Source organism: Cucurbita pepo, chromosome 4 (genome assembly GCF_057944985.1).
Source record: "Cucurbita pepo subsp. pepo isolate OVF chromosome 4, ASM5794498v1, whole genome shotgun sequence".
In the NCBI taxonomy this organism is placed as follows: Eukaryota; Viridiplantae; Streptophyta; class Magnoliopsida; order Cucurbitales; family Cucurbitaceae; genus Cucurbita; species Cucurbita pepo.
Genome location: NC_141801.1, coordinates 1,919,243 through 1,934,321, shown reverse-complemented (window position 1 = coordinate 1,934,321; position 15,079 = coordinate 1,919,243). Strand labels below are relative to the sequence as shown.

Below are 15,079 nucleotides of genomic sequence, written 5' to 3'. Positions count from 1 at the left end.
GAGGGAAAGTCCAAAAGAAAAAGTCCAAAGATGATAAATATGCTAACGATGTGCTTAGACTGTTACAAATGGTATCAGAGCTAGACACCAGTTGATATGCAAACGAAGAGGTTGAGCTCTGAAGGGGTTGGGGACACGAGACAGTGTGCTAGAACGCTGGTCCTTAAAAGAGTGGATTGGGGGGTCCTACATCAATTAGAGAAGGGAACGAGTGCTTGCCAGCGAGGAGGTTGAGTCCCGAAGGGGGTGGGGACACAAGGCAGTGTGCCAACAAAAACGCTGGTCCTTAAAGGGGTGCATTGGGGGTCCCACATCAATTGGAGAAGCAAACGAGTGCCAACGAGGACGCTGGGCCCCGAAAGGGAGGGATTGTAAGATTTCACATCGATTGGGGAGGAGAACAAAACATTTTTTATAAGGGTATGGAAACCTCCTCTTAGGTTTTAAAAACCTTGCAGGAAAGTTCGAAAAGGAAACCCTAAATAGGACAATATTTGCTAGCAGTGAGCTTGGACTTTTACAATATGGGTCGGGTTTATATGAAGCTTTTTTGAGTGTAACTCCAAACTTTTGTTTTCCTTGTATTTTCTTTTTAATTAAAAGTGGATACAAATTAGAATTTGAAGGCACGTAGTACATAAAAATAAGGCAAGATTAGAGTATCGTTTTTTTCTCAATGATTTAAACTTTCAACTTCAAGAAAAATACATATTGTTGGTAAAGAACGATTCTTAAAACTACGATCCAAAGTTCCTCAAAAGGGTTTATCAAAGAATCTATGATCTCATAACCAATAAGGCTGAATGCCTCATTAATGAATTGATTCACATGGCAAACTTCCTCAACCAGCAATCTTGTAGCTTGGATTCACCAAGTTATCCAGGCCAGACACTACTTTTATCGACTCTATAACGTCACCAACCTTAAGATCCGCCAAAAAATCCTCATTTTCGGTGACGTAACCGAACACGGCGTATCGACCATCCAATATATTAGCGTTACTAGGAGTAAGTTCACTTTCCTTTAGCAGCCAAAACACCTGACTAGATCCTGAATTGTTATCAAATTCCTGCATGGAAAGCACCGAACAACATGAAACTGGCCGCTCATAGAAGAAAGGGCGAGAGAAAGAGAGAGAATTATCACCTCTCTAGCCACGGCCATAGTTCCAAATGCATTGAAGGGAAGTTTTGTTTGAGCCTTGTATAGACCAAGCTCCTGTTTGAAACACATGATAAAACTAATAACTAAAACTCGAGCAGAGAATCAAACTTCACTACGACAAAGTTTTTGTTCGTGCCTCGTGCAGACCCGGGTGGCTTAACTGAAAATTGTATGAAATGAATACGGTATACCTAATAAATCCCTAATAATTTCAGTATGCCTAAATATATAGGTGCAACAGCCCAAACCCATCGCAAACAGATATTGGCCGCTTTGGCTCGTTACGTATTGCCTTCAGTCTCACAGTTTTAAAACGCGCATGTAAGGAAGAGGTTTCCACATTCTTATGAGGAATGCTTCGTTCTCCTCTCCAACGATGTGGGATCTCACAATCCACCCCCCTTTAGGGGCCTAGTGTCCTCACTGACACACTACTCAGTGTCTGGCTCTGATATCATTTATAACAGTCCAAATCCACCACTAGAAAATATTGTTTATTTTTGCCCATTACGTATCGCCGTCAGCCTCACGGATTTAAAACGCGTCGGTTAGGGAGAGGTTTTCACATTCTTATGAGGAATGCTTCATTTTCCTCTCCAACCGATGTGGAATCTCATAATAAGAACAAGAGGCCTTACTTCCAAAGTTTCCCCATAGAATGGTGCTTTCTCCCCATCAACCATGATTTCTAATGGTATGGTCCGGGTTTTCTCAGTACTAGGATCGATGAAACCCTCTGCAGGACCTTCTGGATCACCAGTTTGAACAACGAAACCATCCGCTGCAAAAACGATAAAAATATCGTGGCCTTGCTAAGTCATATTATAATAGGAAGATGTCAAGTGAACATGTTCAACAGAGTACAGAAATCTCTCGTAATATTCATATTCATTAAGTAATCTAGTCTTCTATATATACCTCTTTGGATTTCCATGCCATCGTAGAAGTGTCGTTCGACCAAGTCGACAAAATTCCCAGAGCTTACGGGAGCGTTATAGCCATCTAAAACTATATGGAAAACGTAGTTGTCGACATTCGGATTGTCCTTCACTTTAACCTTCATATCCACAGCTGCTCTCCCTTTCAATAGAGGCATATTTCTGTATTCCTCAGGCACTTCATACGGGAAGCCATCGACCATATCTTCTTCAACACTGCAGAAACCGAATGCCCCACGAAGATCTCAGCTGCAGTCAATGACAAGGGTATATATGAGATTATAATTTAACGACGATTATCTTTTCTTAGTCCTTTCTAACCCAATTTCGACATTAAACTGGTGTGTCGTTCTTAATTGTACGACTTCAGAACACCGATAGGACGAACATACATATGGATCAAAAGGCTTTCTTAAAGCTACTCTGAGTTGAGATGAAGAACCCGGATGAAGATTGTCGGGAATCGGGAAGTAGTTCTTACCAACATAATAAGAATGCAACCATCAGCATGGAGAATATGGCTATTACTCACCTGCCAACATAATTAAGAAGCTCCTTTTGTTTTGGCGCAACAGCTTCTCTATCTCTATCTTCCACAATCTTTTGAAGCTCATCTAATCCAACTTCCAGTTTACCAAGAACTTCAACTCCATGTTCCTTCTTCGATTCTGCCAACCCCGATACAATCAAATCCTTCCCCTGCTTGAGCGTTCGGGACGCCTGCCTCACATTCTATAGAGCAACAAAGAACATGTCTAAGAACCATTTGGAAACATTTTTTATTTCAAGGCAGAAAAACAGGCACAACAATCATATAACTTACCCTCTCCACAGAATCAAGTGCCTTGACTCCAGAAATTTTGAGGCTTTCAGAAATGTCTTCAAGTGGTTTTTGAACTTCCCTAATAGCTTTATTGTTAATAGGCAAAGCATATCTCAACAAAGCTCCAGGATCCTTTATCGGCGGACCGGATATCAACACGGACAGGTCGGGAATTACAGGACCAGTAGCTGCATATGCGTCGGCAGAGGAGCCTAATGCAGGAACCCCTGTGATTAAACTAAATGCCAAAGCCGTTGAAATTGCAATCTCCTTCAAGCAAAATGGCCTGCTTTTCTGGTAAACAAAATATGAACTCATTCAACCATTTGTTGTTCATTTCTTAATTCACAAGTCAAATTCCAAATTTAATCATTAAACTTCAATGTTTGTATCCGTTTAATCACTTGTATACGTGAGTGTCTAGTCTAGCTTGCATGCACCTCGACAATTCTTGTACGACAACTACCTGATCCTATTACATTTGGTTGTCAACGAAACTCATTATATCGGTCATTTTTTACCATTAAACCAACTCAGAGCGATTTCTAAACTTTAAAACGTTATGATTACGTTCTTGAACTTTAAACTGTGATCCTAAGTAGTTCTTATCATTTTCACTAAATGATAATGTAGCATGCTTATGGTGAAGAACTGGGCTAATTTGGCACCGAATCATCAAAGTTAAGCAACTAAATTCATAATTCAAACAAAATTCATATGACTTGAAGCAGAATTCTTCCAAGAGAAGTTCAATTTTGCAACAAAATATCATACAAAAGACAAATCCAATCAGTTACGGTAAAATCTCCACGCCATATTCACTCAGAGTTCAACAGGCTACAGCATTGGCAAGAACAAAACTCGATACCATCAAATCGAACAACATTGCAATTGAAGAACGAGATCTCACCTTCGCATTCTGAAGCTCACATTTTATTGGATTGTAGGAGGACCATCTGGAGCCGAATCGTTTGGAGAAAGCGCCATTCCAGAGCTTCGAGGAGCGACAATGGCTGGTAGGTATGGAGGATTTGGAGGTAAGAAGAGACGAACAGAACTTACAGGAGATAATGGTCGCCATTAACGCTACGTTAAACAGAATCAATTTGAACAGTGAAATAACATCAGGGGGTTGTGATCTTGTTTGTGGGAAATCGTTGAGAGAAAAGGATTCGAAGATAGGGAAGAAGAAGATGGAGATAAGGTTTTTCGATTGTTTGGTGTATTATTCACAGATTGTGCGAGAAATTTGGTTCGAAGTGGGGTCTTCTCTTCACTCTCCATGTGGATAAGATTGGGCACAATTACACAATTTTAAAACAAATAGTGGTTGAGGCCCAGCGTCCTCACTTGCACTTGTTCCTTCCTCCAATCGAGGTGGGATCTTCTTCAAGGCGCAGCGTCCTTGTTGGCACTTGTGGGACCCCCTTCGAGGCCCAGCATCCTAGCTTGCACTTATTCCTTCCTCCAATCGATGTGGAACCGCCACCAAATCCTCACTGGCACACTTTTCTTTCTCCAATCGATGTAGGACCGCCACTAAATCCACTCCCTTTGGAACCAGCGTCCTTACCGGTACATCGCCTCATGTCTACCCTGCTTTGGGGAATAGTGAGAAGGTTGTCACATCGTCCAGTGTCTAGCTCTAATACCATTTGTAACGACCCAGATCCACCGCTAGTAGCTCGGATACCATTTGTAACGACCCAGATCCACCGCTAGTAGATATTGTCTTTCGAGCTTCCCCTCAAGGCTTTAAAACACGTCTGCTAAGGGAAGGTTTCCACACCCTTACAAAGAGTGTTTTGTTCTCCTCCCTAACCAATATGAGATATCATAGAGTTGAGTTGAAGAAATCTTTTGGGCTAACCTAAAAGTTCGGATTGGTTGAGTTGATAATTGAGCCAGTCGAATAAAATTCACAACTCAATCCAATCCAGCACAATCCTCTATTTTCAGGTTGGGTTGAATTGAGTTAGGTTAAAGAAATCTTTTGGACTAACCTCAAAGTTTCATTGGTTAGATTGATGACCTAGTAATCTTTTTAATGTCTATTTAAAAAAATTTCTAATAACTTCACAAATTTTTTGTTTAATTATAGATGTCCCCGAGGCGAGGCCGAGATGGAGAACGTTTCTCTTAGGGATGCACGAGTTGGATTGTAAATTTTTTGAACTAATTTGAAATTTCAAATGGATTGAATTGATGACTCGAATATTACGAATAGAGTTCACGACTCAATTCAACCCAACCCAACTCTATGTGTTTCGGGTTGAGTTGAGTTATTTTTTAATTAATTAAAAAAAAATTATATTCATCCGTCATATATGATACATTAATAATTAAAATTTCATATAGCTCAAATATCAAAAATTCATATATCACACTTAACTAATATTAGTTATAAACATCAAGAATTTTTAGTATTATAATAATATAAAAGTAACATAAGGTTGAGTTGGGTTGTAACTCTATGTTCGAGTTGATCGCGTTCGACCCGAAAAAAAAAAAAAAAAATCAAATTTTCTTTTGTTCAAATTATAATTTTTCAATAAAATAAAAAAAAGTTGAAAATAAAAAATATTGGCATGATTGGTGAAAATAACATGTAATTCTATTCTTAGGCCTTTTTTAACAAATATTTATCTAATTCTTAACATGAGTGGTTGATTTTATACCATTTCAATCATAAACATAAATAGCCATTCACAAATTTCAACCTATTAATTAATTTCCATATAAATATTAATATAATTTAATTTTCATTTTATGTGCCTAATTTTGTTAATCCAGATAATTAATTTAGATAACCATTAGTTATAATATAGTAATATATTTATTAACCCAGTATTAATTATTATGTTATTTTTAGTTCTAAGAATAAAAAATTTGATATGATTTTAAAATAAAATTTGTAACAATAAAATGTTATAGTTTAAACTTGAAATAATTTCATATTTTTTATTAGGTAGAATATATAATTATTAGAAATACTAAATATATCTATATCTATATATATATATATATATATAAGTAGATAATATTTCTAGAAATATATACCAATATTAAATTGAAAAAATAAATAATAAAGAACTCATTATACTTAAATATTTAATAGTGAAAATTTAATATCAAAGTTTATAATTTAATCTTATTAATAATATTATATGAATTAAAAGAAAAATCAAAGCCTACAAAATCTATAAATATTTAAAATAAGATAAAAACAGAACAATCTAATTTCCCTTTTTAATTTACTCTAATTATTTTTATTTTATTTTATTTATTTATTTTTTTTTATATATTTTTTTATTTTATTTATTTATTTATTTATTTTGATATATTTCTACCCTGAAAATTCAAGATGGAGATGTGTAAAGAGGATAATGAATGGAAAGAAATTCATAAATCAAAAACTTTAACATCAAAGCTACCAAATCTATAATTCTCTCCAAAAAAAAAAAAAAAAAAAACAAAATAAATCTCTAAATCTCTCCTATATGAATTAAAAGATTACGAAAAAGTCAAAACTACGATCCCGATACTGTTCTAGCTATGCACAACTTCATTCCTCCCTACGATAGCAACCACGCTGTAAATGACCTACAAAAGACAAGAATGAAACGATCAAAGAATGATCAAATTAAGTAAGACAGAAGAGTAACTTCTCGTTCTTGGTACTCTTTATACCATTATTTAGGGACCTAAATTCAATAAGTAGATATTGTATTACTTTAATTATCGGGTTTTAAATAACTTTTTAAAATAGTGATTTTAGTGAAATATTTATGAAAAAGAACTTTGATAGTTACTTTTCAGTGTTTCAATACAAATTCACCTTAACTATTGTGTTTAGCAAAAGAAGTGAAAATTTTGTATACTCACTTAGCTCGATGGACTTGCAGTTTATGCGGTGGAGAGCTGAACTTCATTGGCTTTCACAGCATTCTCGTCCGCCTTTGGACGGCATACAGAGTAATATGTATAGAGAAGGAGCTGAAGGAAACCCGAAATTGCTCCAAGACCATTGCTTACCTGCAAATTTCATCCAAATAATTCAAATAATACGAAGTTATGGTAATTGTTAGATGAACACGACTCTCCACAATAGTATGATATTGTCCACTTTTGACATAAGCTCTCATGGTTTTGCTTTGGACTATGGTAATTGTTAGATGAACACGACTCTCCACAATGGTACCATATTGTCCACTTTGAGCATAAGCTCTCATGGTTTTGCTTTGGACTTCCCCTAAAATGCTTCATTCCAATCGAGATAGTATTGTTTGATTATAAACCCATGATCATTTCCTAGATTAGTCTATGTGAGACTTTCATCCAACAGTTATGATAAATATATATTTAATGAAATAAATTCAATACTTCGTTTATAGACATGGAGATTTCCAAATAGGCTCTAAAAAAACATCATAATAAATGGAAGAAACAGATGCGGGTGACGTTTTGCTTCCAATAGTGGAATTATAACAAAAAAATAACGGATGTAGTTGAGTTGATCAATGGCAGAACGTCTCGAGTTTATGAACGTTATTGACAAATAGAGTTATTAATTGCATGAAAATAGTAGAAATGCATGCTACTTACGAGGACATAGATGTCAAACTTGATTAGAGAATAGGCCGTCCAGATACAACCATTGAGAAAGTTGGCCAACGAGAGAGTAAATGGCATGTACTTGACGCTCTTCGTCTTGATCACTTTTGTCTATTGAATAAAAAGATTTTTTAAGAAAATATTCTTATATAAAGAAGATTATTTGCTTTTAATCGACATGATTGAAATATCATGAAATTAACTTACCATGATCGTTAGAGGAGAAGCATACATTATGATGTTGAATACGTCACATATTATTCCAACCAACAGTGATCTTTGCTTGGTTCCATGAAGGAATACAATAGTTACTACAGCAACCGCAGCCACGAAAATTACCTCAATCACAAGGCAAATACTGACTTTTTTCTGAAATAAAATCAAAAAGAAAAAAAAAGTGCGTTATATTAACTATTTTGCATAATCTTCTAAATTAATCATTAATCTAAGATAAACAATTTTGGAATAAAAAATTCGATCTAAAATATTTTGAATCCTTGATTATGTGCTAATTAAATTAATACATTTAATTCATCTAGCTTAAACTTTTGGATTAATCGATGATCTAGGATTTATGTTACTAAAATCAATAATCTACATTAGGAAGAAGTTAGAAAGAGTAATTACGAACCCGTCCTTTGGAATCAGCATACAGGCAGAATATAGCCAAATAAAATAGCTCTATGAATAGGCCAACGCCATTAATAGTGATGATCAGAGTGCTGTCAGGATGAACGAAAGGCATTCCGTAGAATACCCAGCACATACAGTTCAGCACCGTTGCAAGGTACGGATCTGGCTTGAACTCCTCAACTGATTTGCTTTTGTAAATTTTGAAAAACGTCGGTCTGCAGATTTTTTTTGATACACATACATTAAAGCAGAGATCAAACTAACATCACCAGCAGCAATCATAAATAACAATAATAACAACAAAAAATCAATACGAACGAAATTTGCTTAAAATTTTAATTGCAAATCAAACGTTTCTTACTTGAGAATCCAGATTCTTAGAGAAAGCCTAAAAAACTAAATTCACTTAAAACACTTTTTCTTATTTATACATAAACGAAATCGATCAAACCAAAAGAATAAGTAAAATCCGTAATGTTCAAGAACGTAGTAACAACTAAATTCGGCGAAGAACTTACACCGGCGAGAGAAAAAGACCAAACGAAATGACATTTCCTGCAAAATCAAAGCAGCATGAAGAACACTTATCATACACAGTTCCAGAACAATAAACTAACAGAATCAATCATCTTCGAAAAATCTCGATCGATTCAGAGAATCCGCCAGAAATTGAAGTAAAATAGAGAATCGAGGTTCCTAACTTACCGACGATGCCGACTATGTTACGAGCTTGAGTAGCGGAAAGCATTTTGGGAGAGGCTTGAAGAAGCGAAGAGAAATTGCAGAGAGTTCAAGAGAGAGAGAGAGAGAGAGAGAGAGAGGTTCTGCAGAGAGTTTAAGAGAGAAAGAGGGAGAGATGTTTTGAGTTCTGTGACAGTTAGAGATATTTAAGCACAGTCGCGGCAGTGCCTCTGACGGATTTTCGAATGATTTAATTTCGATTTTTTTTTTTTAAATTATTTTTTGGTTTCGATTTTCTCTCTCTTTTTTCATTGAATTTTCGTGCATGGATTTTGTTGAGATTCTATCTTTACGTAATTACGCCTCTCATTCTTCTTTATTTACAATTTTGCCATTATCTTTTTTTTTTCTTAAATAATATTATTTTAACATTAATAAAAAACTAAAGCCTTCTTTTATTTTTTTTATTGTAAACTTTCGCCATAAAATATAGTTTGTTCGGTTGATTTTCTGTCTATTAAAATTTCCTAATGAAATAGGAATTAAAAAATGTCAAGGGTAATATTGTAATTTTGAAAGAAATATGGATATTTTTTTAAAACAAATCAAATAAAATAATAAATTTTGTATTTTTTTTTTTACCAAATAAAATTTAAGTTTATGAAATTTGTTGATTTAGTTTATCAAATTTTCAAATCAAATTAAATATTATTTTCAAATTTGAAGAAATTTTTTAGTTGGTTTGAAATTAATAGAATATTATAAATAAATCCTTGTTTTTTTTTTTTTGTTATAATATATTATTTAAAATTTTTATTTAGATATATTAAAAATAGTATATTTTTAATTAGATATAAAGATATGACAATCTAATTAGTAATATTTATTGGATAATATTTGTTGTTTCCTATTTTTTATTTTCCATTTTCCATTTTAATAATTTATGATAATTTACAAATTATATTATCCTTTTAAAATATCAAAAGTCTACTAATAATTGAAATTTAAATATTAAAATCTTATATTAAATAAGATGAGATATAATTATAAAATAAAATAATAAACCTATTTTTTTTTTATTATTTTAGATTATTTGCTAACCTTTTTTCTCTAATTTAATTATAAAAATATATTTTTAAATCCTAATTTTTAAATTTTAAAAATCATATCAAAAGCAATTAATATAAATAAGTTTAAAGTTTCATAAATAAATAAATAAAAAATCAAAGTCCAATTAAAAAACACAGATGAAAAATTAAAAAAAAATATATATATATATATATTCTGGTAGAAATATATTTTTTTAAAAAAGAATTATTTTTTAAAAGAATTTCACTCATAATTTTAGTTTTTTAATATTTAGAAATTGTATTTTAAAAAACCTAAATAAAAATACAATAGATATAAACAATTTCAAAGTTTCACTCAAAAAATAAAGAAAAATTAAAGTTAAATTCTTAAAAATAGACAAAAATAAATAAATAAATATAATAATCGAAATAATAAAAAAAGAAAAAGAGATTAATAGAAAATTTAGTCATATATTTTAATAATGCAAGGCTAAAATTGTCATGTCAGTAAAATAAGAAACTGATTTGGGAACTAAATTAAATGCCACGTAGATATGTGAAACAGAATTCAATTTATTTTCCAGATTTGCCCCTATTTATTAATGTTTTTTTTCTTGGAAATTAATTAAATAGGGAATTCATCAAATATTCCATAAACAAATGGAATACTCCATAATTAACCCTAAACTATGTGTCGATCCCAAAGTGACTAGGGACGTTCACATGGCGAGGATATGGAAGCCTTCCTCGTCTCGTCTCATCTCGTCTCTTAGTTTTGATATAAATAAATAAATAAATAAATATATATATATATATAAAAGAAGTTAGCGGGGCGAGGCAAGCAATTTGGAGGGGATTGGGGGCGGCGACGAGATGAGATTTATAACCTATGTTCTCATTTAGCTAATGGGAAGAAATTCCTCCCGACTCGTTTCCCATTTCCTATTCCTCATTTAAATCAAGATTCCTGTTTCGGATGAATCTTTGTAGGGCCGAACACTATAAGTTAAATAGATCTCTACAAAAATTTGATTAATTAATGAGTTTAATTAATTAATGTGTATATTTAACTTATTAACACTAGATTAATAAGTAAAAAAAATAAATAAAAAATCAAATAAATATTGAATATATTATATTTTTTAAAAATAAATTTAATTTAAAAAATTGAAAATAATATTTAATATATAAAAATAAAAATAAAAAATTATATTTAATTTGAATGATTAACCCGTAATATATTAAATATGAAAAGAAAATTATATTGATTGTATTTGATACTTTAAATATTAAAATAATTTATGTATATAAAAAATATTAAATAAAAATATATATTTATAATATTTATAAATTATTTAAATACAATATTATATCTTATCATATATTTAAATATATAATATGACAAATATTATCTCAAAACGGAAGTTCGTGCTTGCTTATCCCGACTATAATCATTGTCGAAGCTAAAACATTATCTTTTGAGAGCCGCTTTAATCGTTTTTATGCTAAACATAATGAACTAAAAATTAAAATTTATGAACGATGAGCTTCGTTCAATTTGTGTATACGATAAGTCAAAGTCGAGAAGACATTGATTATTATCGTAAAAGTGAATAGTTAAAAATATTGTCAAACCAATTATCACAATTTGGACTCGGGTTTCATAAAAAATGTCTAAAGTTAACTAAACCGTAGTTTGATAGGCAGCAAGCCTCTTAACTTAACCTAACCCCACACGTAAACGAAGATGGCAGATTTAGAATTTGTATAAGAAAAAATGGAAAAGAAAAACATGCCATAAGGGTGAGAGGGGATGCGTAAGTAATTTTGAAACAACATTTCTTTTTTAATACGTACGATTTAATTCCAGTTTGGAAACAAATCAAAACAAACTTTCAGTTCAGTTCTGTCATTCACGTCTTGCTCTGATTTTTCGTTTTTGACACATAGGTTTAAATCTTCATTCTATTAGTTGAATATAAAATCTGCTCGAGAAAAAATTAAAACAAACTTTCAGTTCAATTTTGTTATTCACGTCTCGTTCTCATTTTTTTCATTTTTGATACGTGGGTTTAAATATTCATTCTATTAGTTGAATATAATATCAGTTCGAGAAAAAATTAAAGCAAACTTTCGATTCAGTTCCGTCATTCACATCTCGTTCTCATTTTTTTCGTTTTTCGACACGTGGGTATGAATCTTCATTCTATTAGTTGAATATAATATCAGTTCGGGGAAAAATTAAAGCAAACTTTCGATTCAGTTTCATCATTCATGTCTCGTTCTCATTTTTTTTTTTTCGTTTTTCGACACGAGGGTTTGAATCTTCATTCTATTATTTGAATATAATATCAGTTCAGGACACGTCTCGTTCTCATTTTTTCGTTTTTGACATCTGGGTTTGAATCTTCATTCTATTAGTTGAATATAATATCAGTTCGGAAAATATTAAAGCAAACTTTCAGTACAGTTCTATTATTCACGTCTCGTTCTCATATTTTCGTTTTTGATTAGTGGCATATAATACTAATTAAGCTATTTAATAGTCTAAAACTAGGTTAAAGATGGATAATTACAATTACATTAATCATTATATTAAATAACTCCAATAAATATTAAAAAAAAAAACAAAATAGTGGATGTAGCTCAAAGCCCAATTTCTAGGCCCAACTTTAATTTGTGGCCACAAACCTGGTTAGGGCCCATCTCAAGGCCCATACACATTTGGCCCATTTTGACGTAATATATATATATAGTATTTATAATCATTCTTTTGTGTTAAATTAAGTATAATTTTATTTATTTATTTTGCAATTATAATTATAGTCAAATTTAATATATTCATTTATTATTATTATTATTATTTAGGATTTATATTTTTTCTATTTAAATAAATAGGGTTTAATTAGTTGAAATATTTTATTTAAATTTCGGCATGGTTACGATAGCAAGCCCCTCCCTGGCCGGAGAGCCTCCAGGACAAGGGGGTGACAGTCAACCATCCACTCTCGAGATTCATATGGATCAATCGATTTGATGAGCGTCCGTACTATGATCGCTCGGGTGACATGGCCCCACACGCTACACACAAGAATGAATTCTTATGCAGGCTCGTAGCCCCCCCCCCCCCCCCCCCCCTCCTCCCTCCTCCCTCCTCCCTCCTCACGCCTATTTGTTCTCCCGGAAGGAGGACACATGGGATACTTCCGATTAGGAGTTGGAGAAAGAGTTTAGGAAACCAAGCATGGTTTAAGCGAAAATCAATACACATTCAAGGAGTTGTACACGAGTTTGGTAAAGCATTCACCTGTCGGGAAAGGCTATACTCGGGCGTGTGGTCAACGCGTTGGGAGTATCTATTGATGGAAGAGGGGCTCTAAGCGATCACGAGCGAAAACGTGTCGAAGTGTTATTAAAGTCGTGCAAACATCTTTGATTTAGACCGGAAAATTAGGGGCGTTACAAAAATACTCATATTGACGGATAATACTGTTCATACCAGATTTCAACTTTCAAAAGCAGTATTAAAACCCTTAATTTTTTTTTTTTAATAAATATGGACGGAAACCATTTATCTGTACCTCATAAATCATATTTTGTATTTCCGTTCTTTCGTCTGGTTCTACTTATAACTCAACGTTTTCTCTCGATCTTTTAACTTCATAATCCTCTTCTTTCATTTGTCAATCTCGGAACTTTTTAAAATTTTTATTTTAACGTATCATTCAACCGATGCCATTGTTTTAATTTATCGACCGATGTATCCCGAACACGAATTTTTTCTATCTTTTAAATAATAATAATAATAATAAAAAGGAGGAGAAATTAAATAATGTGACAAAATTAAAGAAGTATTAAATATGGGCAAAATAATTTAAAATTAATTCACAAAAGTCAGATTTCCACTCCCAAACTTAGTTGGTGCCTTGTAGCAATAAAACCCTATTTTTTTTTAAATAAAAAAAATTATCAAATATGATGCATGAACTGCCACCTAATATTATTATTAATTCATAAATATATTTTTAATATTAATTTATTAAATATTTTATCACCAACCCACCTGATGACTTGGGAGAAAAATATATATTTTTATATTATTTGATCTCAAACACGAGCATAGTTCAATGATTAAATGTGAGATCCCACATGGGTTGGAGAGGGGAACGAAACATTCTTTATAAGAGTGTGAAAACTTCTCCCTAATAGACATATTTTAAAACCGTGAGACTAACGGGCAAAAGCAGACAATATTTTCTAGCGGTGGGCTTGGGTCATTACAAATGGTATCAGAGCCAGACACTGAGCGGTGTGCCAGCGAGGACGCTGGGTATCCAAGAGAGGTGGATTGTGAGATTCCCTAAACCCTAAACCCTAACAGACGTGTTTTAAAACTGTGAGGCTAACGGCGATACTTATAAGGCTACCGTGAGTCTAACGGACTAAAGCAGACAATATTTTCTAGCGGTAGGCTTAGGCCATTATAAATGGTATTAGAGCCAGACACTGAACGGTGTGCTAGCGAGGACGCTGGGTCTCTAAGAGAGGTGGATTGTGAGATTCCACATCAGTTGGAGAGGCGAACGAAACATTCCTTATTAGAGTGTGGAAACCTCTCCCTAACAGACATGTTTTAAAACCGTGAGGCTGATTACAATACGGTCAAAGCGGACAATATCTACTAGCGGCGGACTTGGGTTGTTATAAATGGTATCAGAGCCAGGCACCAGGTGGTATGACATTGAGGATGCTCGATACCCAAGAGAGATGGATTGTGACATCACATTCTTGATGTGAAAACCTCTCCCTAACAAACGTGTTTTACATCGATAAAAGCGTACAATATCTCCTAGCGATGAGTTTGGATTGTTACATCAAAACTTTTCTACACTCCTTAGGATCGAAGGCTCAAACCCGAGCAACAAAATTGGGATAAGAAGATTTAAGACCTTAACCATGTGGGTCACATGAATATGTTTAAGTCCATGTGATGAAATTAAAGTAGATTCTTACTTCCAAATGGGACACAAAATTCCCTTTTTATAAATATTATTCTAGATTTAGACCATGAAAATTAATTCTTAAAATCTCGACTCGATACCTATTTAATTTTTTAAAAATTTATTTATTTTTCGAGAAAAATGAGTTTAAAAACA

General features: G+C 32.8%; 2 protein-coding genes across 2 annotated transcripts; both read right to left on the bottom strand.

Annotated features, from left to right (window-relative positions):
- Window positions 1-644: 644 nt before the first annotated feature.
- Window positions 645-4,158, bottom strand: CYP38 (cyclophilin 38). The gene is made up of 7 exons (XM_023675824.2): window positions 3,836-4,158; window positions 2,926-3,219; window positions 2,635-2,834; window positions 2,083-2,318; window positions 1,803-1,945; window positions 1,147-1,218; window positions 645-1,069 (listed from the first exon to the last, which is right to left on the bottom strand). Exons 1-7 carry the CDS (start codon window positions 4,004-4,006, stop codon window positions 842-844), a joined length of 1,344 nt encoding a protein of 447 aa, XP_023531592.1. The 5' UTR covers window positions 4,007-4,158; the 3' UTR covers window positions 645-841.
- A 2,176-nt stretch (window positions 4,159-6,334) lies between these two features.
- LOC111793822 (bidirectional sugar transporter SWEET5) lies at window positions 6,335-9,036 on the bottom strand. The gene is made up of 7 exons (XM_023675873.2): window positions 8,878-9,036; window positions 8,691-8,727; window positions 8,171-8,387; window positions 7,747-7,908; window positions 7,531-7,650; window positions 6,811-6,960; window positions 6,335-6,528 (listed from the first exon to the last, which is right to left on the bottom strand). The coding sequence occupies exons 1-6, from the start codon at window positions 8,918-8,920 to the stop codon at window positions 6,832-6,834; spliced, it is 708 nt and encodes a 235-aa protein (XP_023531641.1). The 5' UTR covers window positions 8,921-9,036; the 3' UTR covers window positions 6,335-6,528; window positions 6,811-6,831.
- Window positions 9,037-15,079: the final 6,043 nt, after the last annotated feature.